This window comes from Mus musculus, chromosome 7, assembly GCF_000001635.26.
Source record: "Mus musculus strain C57BL/6J chromosome 7, GRCm38.p6 C57BL/6J".
In the NCBI taxonomy this organism is placed as follows: Eukaryota; Metazoa; Chordata; class Mammalia; order Rodentia; family Muridae; genus Mus; species Mus musculus.
In genome coordinates, this window is record NC_000073.6 from 76,314,530 (window position 1) to 76,328,540 (window position 14,011).

A 14,011-nucleotide genomic window follows, 5' to 3' on the forward strand; every position below is an offset into this window, starting at 1 on the left:
AGCTGAACTCAGAAGCAAACTCTCCAACTTTAAGAGACTCTTATAAGTGCAGGTATTTGTTATATTTCTTATCTCAAAGTCCACAGGTAAGTGGTTCTGTAGAGTTGATTTGCTGGCTGAACAATGTCACCTAGGATTCAAGATAATGTCTTCATACAATGACATCCAAAAATAGGAAGTTTATTTTTTTTCTGCAGAAAATAATTTTTTAGAATCTTTTAGCAGACTTCCATTCAGATTTTCCCAGACCCAGAATTGATATCTACTATTAAATTAATCATTCTAACTTCAAAAAAAAAAAGCTTGGAAGGTTGGCCAAAGTTTCATCTCTGCTGGAGAAGAGGGATAAAGTAGCCTCCATTCGTACTATATTGCTCCTTTGAAGCAATTAAAAAGTAGTTATTTATTTATTTTTATGTATATGGTGTTCTGTCTGCATAGATATAATGCAGAACATTTTTGTAGTGCCCGTGGAGGTCAGAAAAGAGTATTAGATTCTCTGGGACTGGAATTACAGATGGTTGTGAACCACTATGTGGGTGCTAGGAATCAAACTTGGGTCCTCTGACAAGAACAGTACTTTTAACCACCATCACATCTCTGTAGTCCCTCAAATAGGGTTTTCATGAAGGACTCTAGAGAGGGATGGCTCATGTGTGTGCAGCCTGTATTGCTGGCCACAGGTCAAAGGAACTGGGGTCTGGTGATTTAATATATAACATATGGCCAGCTACATCCTAGCTGGAAAATACAATAGGAACATGCAAGACAAGGATGTTCTCAGGGAGTACTCGTGGGCCCTGTAACAGAGCAGGCAATTCTTTATGGGGAGAAATTAACCCAATAAAACATTTAAAGCAATAAAACAGGTTGCTTATTACACCTCAGGAAGTGGGAATAGAGAGACAAGACCTAGCCTTTGCCTACAAGGTATTTAAAATTCCCTGTGCCATCTGCTCCATGCAATTGGTCACACAGAATGCAGATTCACCTCTGGGAACGAGAGCTTACAGCATGGCTAGTATATCCCTCTGTCACCTCTTCATTTGATTTCTGTGACTTTTCAGTCTCGGACATGGCTGGGTTAAATGTCCCTTCCCATGAGTCTCCTAGCACCAGTGTTTTTCCCTTTGCCACAGGCGTTAGCATTCCCAGATCTGTCTGTCGGCCAGCTGTTGTCTCATCCGGGCCCAGAGACTGTGATGGCAGATTGCATTTTGATCAATAAGTATCCTCACTGCCTACTTGATGGCTAGAACATAGATGACAGCCCATGAATGTCTGCGGGATGAATGTATGAATAATTGAGTGGAAGGAAATGAAAGTGGGACCCTTTATTTCCCCTCTGTCAGCTTCCACCTTATTAGTTTTTCTCTTTCTTTGTCCTCACCTCTTCATTTCCTCTTTTATTTTCCCTTTCCTTGCAATCAAGTAATGAGTCTAGCATTTTAAGATATACAGCATTTGCACAGTCTCACACAAAGCTTCTCCTTTCTCTCTTCATGGAAAAATTGAGGTTGACCTACAATTGTCAATATTAACCAGAGAGAGAATCTTTTATTCTACTGCAAATAATCTTTTGGCCTAGTTTGCAAAGGTATGAAGTTCTTCAACACCCCTCCCCCACAATGATAGACCTATGTTAGAAAAGATCATTGCTTTTGTTTCCAGCTTTGAGTAGAGGAAGGTACTGACATTGTGTGTATGCATAACTGGCAGTTGCTCGAGGGTGATATGGACTTGAGTTTTGGAGTGTAATAATTAATATGATGAGAGCCATCTACAGAGATGTCTTTTTTTATGTCAAAGCTCCCAGAAAAAAATATCAGAGTATACCTAGTATTTTTTTATGATGGGTATTTGTGTTAAATACTGGGAGGTCCCAAAGGCTTTATCTACCTTGGAAAGGAGTTAGCAAATTCCATTGAGATATTTTGTCTATCTTAATTCTGGGACATTAGTTTTGATTTGTAAAAACATAGCATTAAGATATCTACCTAAAGTTTCTTAATGGTCTCTGGAATTTTCTGCTGAAGAAAAATGTTCTTGTTAGGTGTTCTGAAATACAACTTTCTGGTAGTGGACTTTGTTGATCACCGGAGTTCTTTTGGATTCCACTAAAAATATTTATTTCTCCTTTTCCTGAAGAGCGACCCTCTGATGGGTACTAATTTTAAAGATTCTATACTGAGTGAAGGTGAGATAGAAGGAAGATTCCACATCCAAGTCAGAGTGAGTCCTTTGTCAAGGACTGAGAGCTGAGTGATGGAAAGGTAGAAGGCATCCCAGACCTGGCTTGTGGGAGGGGTGGAGATATCACAGGGCCCAGCATGCACTAGAAGGATGAGTCAGCACTACCCAGCCTAAAATGTAGGGAAAGAGCTGCCAAAGAGGAAACAGTATGGTCAAATGTGCTGACCAAACTATAACATTTCTTGTGGAGGAATCTACAACTGAGTGGTTCCATACCATGGAAATACCTACTTTGGGTAGTAAGTGTTGAAATTAATAATGAAGTTGGAGGTATCAGGAGAAGAAGATCATGAAGATGTTTGGTTTCCTGCACTTGTCCAATGTATAATGGAGAGTTCTTGAGGTCATTGAAGTGGAGAAGGAGCACAAGTCTTACTCTTGGGATGTTAAGACTCAGAAATGATGCACTTACTCCAATAAACAAAGAAAAAAAAATGACCACTTCCTAATGTTACAGTGCAAAGACATAGGCCTGACTTTTGAGAATGTGCAGTGGGTTGCATTTCTGGAATTATGATATAGGTTACCTCAGGGAATTCTATATATCCTCCCAACTTCTGAATGAAGACTTCTCTTCTGAAGAACAAGCAACAGTGTCAAGATTTAGGATTTCTAAAATCTTTCTCTCAATATGATCTCCTACTACTCTACACGTTTTTTGAGAAGATCAAAGCTTATGTTTGTTTGATGAGGTAGTATTTGCATCAGAACATTTTGATAGCTTTCTTTTTTGTTTTTTGTATGTTTGCTTGTGTGTGTGTGTGTGTGTGTGTGTGTGTGTGTGTGTGTGATTGCCATTAAAAATAATCCAAGGCTACTTAAATATATGACGTTCCTTGCCAGGGCCAAGAAGTGGGAGTGGGTGGGTAGGGGAGTGGGGGGGTATGGGGGACTATTGGGATAACATTTGAAATGTAAATGAAGAAAATACCTAATAAACAAATATATATATATATATATGATGTTCCTGTGACTGAGGCCCACTAAGCTCCTTTAGTTTGTTGTCTCTGGGTCAATCAATACTTGTGTCTGTGTGTACCTTAATTATATTATTAGATTGGTCCCCAAAGAGGGGTCTTTAATACTTTAGAGACACCACCTCTGAAACTTCTATCTCAATGAATTAGCTCATTGCTACTTAAGGAGAGCTCCTCTGTCCACTCTTTCACTTCACAGACTTGATCTCAGCTCAACAAAGCTTAACTCTGCCTGTTTTGGGCTGAGTTTTCTATCCAGGCTACTTCTATCCTTTTGTGTTTGTTGTCAAGATATCTACCTGTCTGTGTTATCATTGCAGAACTCCTCTGATAAAGCATCCACCCTGTCCATCCTCCAAGTCCTCGGCGATCTGCTTTCTGTTGGTGAGTAGGCTATGCTCACATCAAACCATATTGTAGATTGGAGACAGTGCTGGTTATCCCCTGTCCCAGGAAGTGGTATAGCTAGGTATTTTTGTAGCTTAACTTTCCTGTGTGGGAGAGAACCACCAGCCTATGTTTTCCCCCTTGGTGTAACTTGATAAAGCTTGTTTAGACTGGGATAATTGTACTTGGTCTATTCGGCCTTGTCACCTACCTTACTGTGCCGAGCTTAGGAGACAGTGAGATGTTGGGCAGTTATGTTATGGTTTTCCTTCTGTAAGCCCGATGTCTTCATCTGGAGAGCTGCTCCTCATCAACCCTCCTTCCCTAGGCTCCTCCTTCCCTAGGCTCCTCCTTCCCTAGGCTCCTCCTTCCCTAGGCTCCTCCTTCCCTAGGCTCCTCCTTCCCTAGGCTCCTCCTTCCCTAGGCTCCTCCTTCCCTAGGCTCTTCCTTCCCTAGGCTCCCTTCCTCTGTCTCACAGGAGGAGCCAGGTACTGGAGCTTTTTTACATATATCTTGTGGAAATGGAACTATGAGGTTGGTGAACTTCAAAGGTCATCAGGTCATTTACTTTTTCAGAAAAGAGATGTCAGGATTGAGTAGCTACAAGTCACCCGAGTTAACTGGATTATAAAATATTAGCACAAACATGCAACATTAAGGATATATGGCATGCCAGAGATAAATTCTCAAGGCTCCCATCACACTGTGGTCTCTCTCTTTTTTTTTTTTTTTTTTTTTTTTTAAGAATCAACTTTTATGTCTTCCAGTGGCAGGGCCACTTCCATGTACATAAAAGATTTTTTTAAAAACGTGTTTCCTTCTTGTAGATCATCACTTGTCTTTTGAGATGAAACTATCTTCAGGAGGTAGATAGAAATGTTTAGAGTGAAGCCTTGGAATTTCTTTTCCCATATGGATGATATTTTTTGTTTGTTGAGACAGAGTTTCTCTATGTAGCCCTGGCTGTCCTAGAACTCACTCTGCAGACCAGGCTGTGAATATTTTTATTCTGAGGCCAAGGTTTCACTCTATAATCCAGGATGCCCTAGAACCAGCAATCCTTCTGCCTAAACTTTCTATGTGCTAGGACTACAAGTGTGCACCACCACTCCTGGATACATGTGGCTCCCCTTATTCTATCTCCCATCTTTATTTTATTCACCCTCATTTATCTTGTTATCTTTATTTTTCTTCCCTCCTTTATTTTATTCTGTTTTTTGGCAGACAATTATCTTTTTAATAGGATGGAGAACTCAGAATTTCTCCTTTGATATTATTATGTCTGTTGGTTCCTTGGTTAGGTCATAAAGGGCCTTCTTCATGTTCATATGTAATCACTGCTTTTGAGCTGCCCCTGGGAAAAGTAAGAGATGTCTTATTCAAATCTGTTCCTTGGTAGAAAGACAAATACTTTATCCTTGCTCAGGGCTCTGACCAAGAGTCCTTGGATGCTATGTCTGGATATTTTGTTTCTTAGGAGGTCCCTACAGTGGTTTCTCTATTTCCCTTCTATTAGTTGCTAAAGAACAGAATTAAAAAATCATTATAACTCCAATAAAATGTCTCTAGATCAGAATCACCCCTTTCCTGCTACTAATGACTCATGTTTATTACAGAAGAATATTTAGTATATAATGATGTGTCAGTTTATATACATCTACATACATGTGTACAGAAAAGGGAAGACTTAATGGGTCCCCAGAACTTGCAGTATCATCAGTTTACCATAGCTTCAGGAGGCAGATATATTAAAATTCCTAAATATCCTTCAATTACCACATTGCACTCTTTTCTTCCCTTAGATGGTAGCACAACTCGAACACAGACCATGTCAAAAACCTGCGAGCTTGTGTTTCTATGGTGAAATGAATGAACCTTTACATCTGTCTCTAGCTGTTAAGTCTGAGTTTCCTCTGGGGAGGACGGTTACCATTTGTGTCTCATATTTCCTTTGGTTTCCTTCCAGGCACAGACCGGAGGATTTATTATATGATCAGCAAAGGTGGCAGCGAGGCCCTTCTGCAGACTCTGGTGGACACAGCAAGGTCATCTTCTCCTGACTGGGACATCCTCCTGCCTCTCTTCAGGCTGCTGGCTAAAGTTGGCCTAAGAGGTACTTACACTTCAAAACCTAATGATGACTGACATCATACTTCTGGAGTTGTCCCCTGAGAGCAGTTGAGGTAGCTCTTGTGGGGAGGCAGGAGGGCGTGTCTCAGGTGCCCTGGTGATAACAGGCCTAGCCTTAGAGCGGAGGTAATTCTACTTTATTGTTATTTTGAGGCTCAGAGTATTACATATTTTTGAGCCTGGCTTCAAGCTATGCTGCACAGAGTGGTCTCAGATTCACTGCAGTCCTTTTGCCTCAGCTTCCTGTATACTGGAATTAGAGGTGTGCACCATAATACTTGGCAAGCTAAATTAAAAAAAAAAACCCAAAAAACTCTAGATATCAGATAACACAAGAAGCGGTGCTTAGGAATGAATGAATGAATGAATGACACAGAGAAGTTGTAGTCACAGCTGTCATGGACTGCAAAAGCACCGATCATAAGTCAGAAAAGAGGGGAGTGGCTCCAGCCCATTTTAAATCCTTATGCAGAATGAGACCGTTTTATGAAATGTATCTTATATGAAAGTACATTTTCTGTATTAGCTTTTCTCTGTTGTTTTGGAGGAAGAGTCTCATGTAGCCCAAGCTAGCCTGGAACTCACTCTGTAGGAAAGGATGGTTTTGAATTCCAGAGGGCTGAGGTTATAGGTAATACGCCATCATGCCTGGCCATACTTGTGCATTCAATTTTTGGAGCTATCATAGCAAATGGTCACAGACTGTTTGCCATAAATATGGTCTCGATATTTCTGAATTCTGTAAGTCACAAACCAAGTCCTGGCAGGGTAGGTCCTTTTGAAAGTCCCAGGGGAGAATCCTTTTTTTTTTTTTTTTTTGCTTCTGTCCTGGTGTTGCCAGAACACACACTCTCTCTCTCTCTCTCTCTCTCTCTCTCTCTCTCTCTCTTTCTCTCTCTCTCTCTCTCTCTCTCAATTATGGACTGACTTATTTTCTCTGTGTTTTACAGTGTTCTCCATGTGTTCTCTTCACATGGTGGTATCAGCCATTAGGTTTAGGATCCAGTATGTCCTGTCTGATCCCCTCTTAGCCAATTCAACGTACAAAACCCTCTTTTCAAATAAGATGGCATCTTGGATGTATGGATGGAAAAGGATTTTGGGGGCAACACTTTCAATTCAACCCACTGTGATAAGTCACCTAGGAAAAGAGCTTCTGCCTATTTCCCTTCACCCCTGGAGGATACTGAAACTTCCTGGCCACTGGAACTTCCTGGAGGAGGGTTGAATAATCTAAGCATTCAGAGTTCATGCACACTTTGCAAAAATCCTCTAGCAGTTACGCTTCAACTGTGTATTGAATATCATGACACATATCATGTGACAATTGAAAAGCTCAAGGCCCCTTTGATGTTCTCTGCTAGGAGCCGAAGCTGTATGCCCCAGCACTCCATGTTTAGATCTCTACTTCAGTTCCCCGGTATTCTACCAATGGACCGAGAAAGGCATCAGCTAGCCCCTGCATGAGTATGTCCCGACATAACTAGCATTTCATTTAGTGACTGTTGAGCCAGGTCAACTGTATGCAGTGTTCTATGCAGTGCAAACATCTCTGTGACTAAGACAGTTGAGGAGTCAGCTCACACAGAGCTCCTGTTCCAAGTGGGGCAGGTTAACTGGTCAGCCAATGATTCACTGAATGGGAGCTGACTGTGATGAGTGCCTCGAGGAGGAGAAAGAGTGATGCTACCTTAAGATGGCACAGTCTGGGAGAGGTGACATTTGAGCTGAAACTTGAAGAACAGGGGAAGTCAGCAAAGCTGAGTGGACCGAGTGAACTCTAAGAAAAGATAGTAGAGACCTGATATACTCCCCAGTTATACAGTGCAGGCTGGTTTCAAGGCTGTCCATGACCCTGACTAGCTGTGTGACCCTGGTCAAGTTACTTAAGGTTTATGAACTATGGTGCACTTATGTCTAAAATGGAAGTATAGAATTTAATTTTAGAGTTTCTAGGAAGAATAAATGAGGTATTAGGTCCCATTTATCTCTGCACTGTCTCTGACCCACCAACTCCTGAATAATGACATGGAGAGTTATTTATTATAGCTTAGGCCTTAGCTGGTTGCATCCCGGCTAGCTCTCTAACATGAATTAGCTTGACTATTCTATTCCACATCTGTCATGTGGCCCATTAACTCTCAGCCGGACAATCCCAGCATCTGTCTTCATGGTGAATCTCAGGCTCCTGAATTCTTCCTTTAGTCCCTATCTCTGCCTGGAAGTCTTGCTTTTCCTCTCCTGCCTAGCTATTGGCTGTCAGCTCTTTATAAAACCAAGCAAAAGGTGATGGAGATGTATATTTACAAAATACTAAGGCAGGTGATGATCCATAAAAATAACAATACCAAAATTCAGATGTACTCAGCTCTCTGCCAGTACAGAAATCAACATTTGAATAATACAAAGGCAACCTTCACGCAATGCACAAAAGGAGCCAGGGCAGTCAAGTGTTAAGAGATATACAAGGGCAGTGGTTCCCAAGTTACTATTTTTGTATATGTGTGTTATATGTATGTGTCTATGTATTCACATGTATATATGTACATGTAGACGCCAGGGGGTGATATTGGATATCATTCTCAATTTCTTGCTGCCTTAATTTTTGAGACTGAGTTTCTCATTGAACCCAAAGCTCATTGTGTTAGATTTCTTTGTCAGTGAGCCCCAGGGATCCTCTTCCTATTGCCTGGATCACTGCTGGTGTTACAGGTATATGTATAGCCACACACTGCCATTCTCATTACTGTAGGAGATCTGAACTAAGTTCCTCATGTTTACACAGCAAGAACTCTTACCCACTGTGTCATCTTCCCAGCTTCAATCTTTTTATTTTTACAGCAAATTTTATTGTGTATACTTGGGATTTTTAATGTGACAATATGAAATAGAAATATCAATGTTATTACTGCAGGTAAGCAGATGAACATATCCACTAACTCCTATAGTGTCACTTTATTTTGGTGACAGGAACAGCGAAAGTCTATGTATTTAGCTTGGTACAATTGTGTGAACTTTATCTTCCTGTTGAGTACAAGAGCTGTAGCTTTGTCTATCTTGTTTATTTACAGTTTTGTATCTTTTGACCCTTCCTCCTTCCCTGCTTAGCCCTCAAAGTCAGCAGAAAGCACTCATTCCTCATGATAGTGAGGATGGCTTATCAACAAGACAAGGGAGAAAAATGTCAGCAAGGATGTGAGGGAAGAGAACCTTGCACACTTTGTAGTGCTGAAGATCAGGATTGCTGTTATTGGAAATGGTATAGAGAATTGGCATGGTGATTGGCATGGGCATGGTGATATACACCTGGAGTTCTGACACTTGGAAGGTGAAGGCAGCGGTGGTGGTGGTGGTGAGAAATTCATAATGAGTTCCAGGCCATACTGGGCCACAGGAGACTCTGCTCAAAACAAACAAACAAACAAACAAACAAACAAACAAGCAAACAATGAAATTATCATATTACTCAGAAATTCCTATAATCTCTAATTAGAACATATACCCAAGGAAAGGAAATGAATACCTCATAAAGATCTCTGCCTTCCCATGTTCACTAAAGTACTAGTCACGAGAGCCATGACATGGAAATAGTGTAAGTGTCTATGGATCAATAAAATGTGATATATATATCATATATATATATATATATATATACATATATACATATATATGTGTGTGTATATATATATGTATGTATGTATATATATATATATATATATATATATATGTATATATGTATATATATGCAATGGAGTATTATCTAGCCTAATAGGTTATACCCAGAGGATATTATGTTAAATGAAATAATGAATCAAATATAGAAAGATATTTCTATGAATCTTATGATAATCATGAAGATTTGGGCATCACACTCAGGGAAGACCAGAAATAAATGCACCTAGATATAGTCACCTGATAGTAGGAGCAACGAGAGGTGTTTTCCTCTTGTTTTCAGGGCTTATTTTGTAACTATTGAGATGAAGATAATGGACAGCTTACCCACAACACTAGATATCCAGGTTATTAGAGCATCATACTTTTAACTTTAATTTTCTTTTTTAAAAAGCTTTTCACGTTTTATTATGAAAATTCTTTGTTAAATGGAAATATTACCATCATCTACCTATAACTTTGATCTAACTTCTCCGGAAGTTCTATACTATCTTTTGCATAGTCAAAGCAATATCCAATTCAAAGCACAAGATTCATGGTAGCTATGCTTTGAATCCCAGCACTACTCGGGAGGCAGTAGTGGAGGCAGGTGGATCTTGGTGAGCTCTAGGCTAGCCTAATCTCCATTGCAAGTTCCAGGACAGCCATGGATATGTAGGGGAAAAAAATCCATTCAAAAACCAAAGCAAAGCAAAGCAAACAAACCTACCCAAAAAGCAAACAGCAAAAGGATCCAATCAAAGTTCATACACTGCATTCAAATGTACTGCTAATTGTTTGATTCATCCCAGATTTGTCTTAAAGACATTGATACAAGTGAGGATGATTAGGGGTGTTGGTAGATTCAAAGGCTTGCAGTCTTAGAACCCATAGCTTTCATGTAAATAAATAATCCAGACTCCACGCTTCTGATGTATCTGGCTCCAATGGGGGCTTATTTAGAATATTTTTAATTAGGCTCAAAAGTGTCTTTGGCTATAATTATCCTCCCTCCCCTGTCATTTTTTTCCTTCTCTCCTGAAACCTTCAGAATGCATGTGAGACATAATTAAAAGAGATGAACTTGTGTTCCTAGATAAGAAGTTTGGACAGAAGGCACTAGAATTAGAAGCGCTTGATGTGACCTTGATTTTGGCCAGGAAAAACCTGTCTCACAGCCAGAACCTCCTGCACTGTCTCTGGGTATTGCGTGTGTTTGCCTCCAGTGGTAAGTTGGGCTGGGACACTGGGAAACCATGTGGTGGTCTGGGGGGAATGAGGGTTTGGGTGAGGATGCTTGTGGTCCCATTCAGACACATAAAGGAACCTGACAATCCAGAGGCTGTGGAGGTCAGACATTTATTTATTGACTTGGTCAAGTACAGCTCTAGAGCTAGTACCTAAGTATGGTCTTTGGATTTTACTCTGAGTTGCATAGAAAGCATTCCAAGTTTCTCTATTAATAATACCAGGTACAGAAGTCCTATGGCAGGAGAAAAGCAGATTTTCCTCAGGCCTTGACGTCGTCATAACAGTATGTGTTACATCTGTTCAAGACAACATTGTGGTGGCTGGAGAGAGAACTCAGCCAGTAAAGTGTTTGTCTTTCAAACACAAGGACTTGAGAACCCACTAGTATCAAAATACTACCTGGATGATGTAGACTTGCAATCCCAGTGTTGGGGAGGCAGAGACAGGAGGATGCCTGGAACTTGCTAGCCAGCGGGGGTAGCCTACTTAGTGAGGTTGAAGCCAATGAGAGACCCTGTGTCAAAGGAAGCAGACACTATTCTTGCGGATGAAACATGGCCTCCCCAGACAAGTGCATGTGAATGCATACACTCATTTGTGCGCACACACAGGCAGTAAAACAAAGAATAGTCCTTATTAATTCCACGAAGGTACTCACTGATGTAACAAAATCCTTACTGATTTTTTTCGAACCTCACGCTTTCTCTGGATAGACCCTCTCTCTGGGTGATCACATCTGAACCTGTCAGAGGATGGGATTAAGGATCTCCTTACCTCAGCTGTTTTTAATTATCACAACTGTGTATTTAGATCTACATTTTTTATATCTCAGAACAGAAAAAGCCAGCTGCTTCGAAGAGTGAAGTAATTTCTTGAGTTTATACAGATAAAAAGTCCTGAAGGCTGGCTTTAGAATTCCAAAATTCATGTTAATTCTACTCCATGTGGAGGCACTTTTCATTAATAGATTAGATTCTATACCTCCTATCTCACATGTAATGAGCACAGACTTTCATTTCTCCATTCTAAGCTCCCTTCCTGGGGAATAAAAGTGACAATTATTTAGATGTAATATACTCTGTAGGGGAAAGACTGTGGGCTTAGAGCCAGAGAGCCCTCAGCTTGACTCTGATGCTATTTCTCATGAGTCGTGGAATGTGGACTCTTGGCCTGGTTAACCTCGTGGTTTTTTTTTTCTCCTTTGTAAAATTACAGCAGCAATAATTATTACTATTAATCTGCTAGGTTTTTGTCTCACTAAAACAACAGAAATTAATTTTCTCACAGTGCTAAAGGCTGGAGGTCTGAGACCAGGAGGCTGGCAAGCTTTGCTTTCTTCATAGCCTGTCTACTTGGACAAAAGAAGATTCTGTCATCTCCCCATGTCCCCATGTGGTCTTTCCCATGGGCCTGTGCATCCTTGGTCTCTTTCTATGTTTAAATATTCTCTATGACAGACACAAAACAGATTAGATTGTATCCTTTCTCGGATGGCATCACTTTAACTCAATTATGACTTTAGGTCATAGGGATTATGGCTTTAAAATGGATTTGGGGGAATGCATTCAACCCTCTGCAAATCTCATAGACCTGTTGGACGGGACAAACAAGATCATGTTCATAGGTAATGCCATGACACTGTAACTGCATTATCCTACCCCAATCTTTTGTCTAACATTTTGAAATCACATGAAAAGTACACGTGTAAGTGTAGTAACTAGGTAACCCCTCCAGGTATCCTAAGAACTGCTGAAATATCCCATTTTTTAAATACTTTTATTCTTACTTTAAAATTCAGGGTCTCATGAAGTACAGACTGGCCTCAAACTTACCATGTAGCCAAAGATCACTTTGAGTTACATATCCTCCTGTCTCCACCTCCCAATTGCTGAGATTAGTCATGGACTTGGCTCAGTATCGCAATTTTCACTGCTATAATCTCCTAATAAACATGGGGTCTACATAAGGAAACAGTTTTCCTCCAAAAATAATAAGATGGATTATTGCCTCTTTGTTCACAATGTCCCCCTTCTCTTACACACACACACAAAGAGAGAGAGAGCGAGAGAGAGAGAGAGAGAGAGAGAGAGAGAGAGAAAGAGAGAAAGAGAGGAAGAGAGAGAAAACACACACACACAGAGAACAAAGATTATCAAAGAGCATTTGAGAATATTTGAATGAATCTGTAGAAACCCATCTCTAGAACAATAAAAGAGAAGCTGTAACATTTTATGAAAGACAACTGTCATTACTGAGTAGCCTAAAAGCATAGCAGCCAATTAGCAGCTTGCCAGCAGCACAGGACTTAATGTTATCTTTCGGTTTCCTGAAGGCTTTGCTTTCATTAATACGTGTATGTAATGATAATGAATGTAGAGAAATATAGCATCAGCTTAGCTCTGAGAAAGCCAGTGATTTGCCCGTGAGTGTCAGAATGTAACCAGTTGGGTCATATGCTAGCCTACATTTATTATACTAACTAGCTGTTTCATAGAGTCATTGTGCCTCTTTGGATTGTATTTATTCATGAAAGGCTGACAGAGTTCAAGAAGCCTGTGGGTTCTGTTTCTTTGGTGAGTTGCAAGCCACTATTTACTGTTTCAGCAAGCTTTCTGAGCAGCTGTTTTCATCCGATTAGTTGGATGTATCCATAATGGGTTTATGATAGCTAATGAACTTGTTGGCAGTACCAAGATGGCTACATTGGGCAACCATCCGTTAAAGGTGAACCCAATGAGTTTTCTTTTTGTATTCATTCTGATTTTAAGTCCAGTCTTCCATGTTAGAATCAGAGGTATTAAGACTGCACTTTCCCCTTCCGGTCCCCGCCAGCACTGGGGTAGCTTGGGCACAGAGTCTGCAGACACCCACAGGCTACCCACAAGACCCTCCACGGGACCTTAAGACCTCTGGTGAGTGGAACACAGCTACTGCTACAATCCAATCGTGCAGGACCTGAGACTGCATTACTTAAGGAAGCAGAAAACACGGCCTGATCAGGGGCACAAGTCCCTTCCGGTCCTGCCAGCACCAGGGTAGCTTGGGCGTGGAGTCTGCAGACACCCAAAAGGTACACACAGGACCCTCCACGGGATCTTAAGACTTCTGTGAGTGGATCACAACTTCTGCCAGGAGGCAGGTTCGACACCAGATATCTGGGCACCTTCCCTGCAAGAGGAGAGCTTGCCTGCAGAGAGTACTCTGAACACTGAAACTCAGGAGAGATTTAGTCTCCTAGGTCTGCTGATAGAGGCTAGCATAATCACCTGAGGAACAAGATCTAACCAGAGACAACTACAACAACTAACTCCAGAGATTACCAGATGGAGAAGGGAAACGTAAGGATCTTACTAACAGAAACC

General features: G+C 40.8%; 1 protein-coding gene across 2 annotated transcripts in view; it reads left to right on the forward strand.

Annotated features, from left to right (window-relative positions):
* Agbl1 (ATP/GTP binding protein-like 1) overlaps window positions 1-14,011 on the forward strand; it is an 895,108-nt gene that overhangs the window by 84,939 nt on the left and 796,158 nt on the right. For both annotated transcript variants that reach the window (XM_017322251.1, NM_001199224.1), the window contains exons 2-4: window positions 3,551-3,614; window positions 5,584-5,730; window positions 10,495-10,626. In XM_017322251.1, the coding sequence (XP_017177740.1) occupies window positions 3,551-3,614; window positions 5,584-5,730; window positions 10,495-10,626 (343 nt within the window). The remainder of the gene's footprint in view (window positions 1-3,550; window positions 3,615-5,583; window positions 5,731-10,494; window positions 10,627-14,011) is intronic.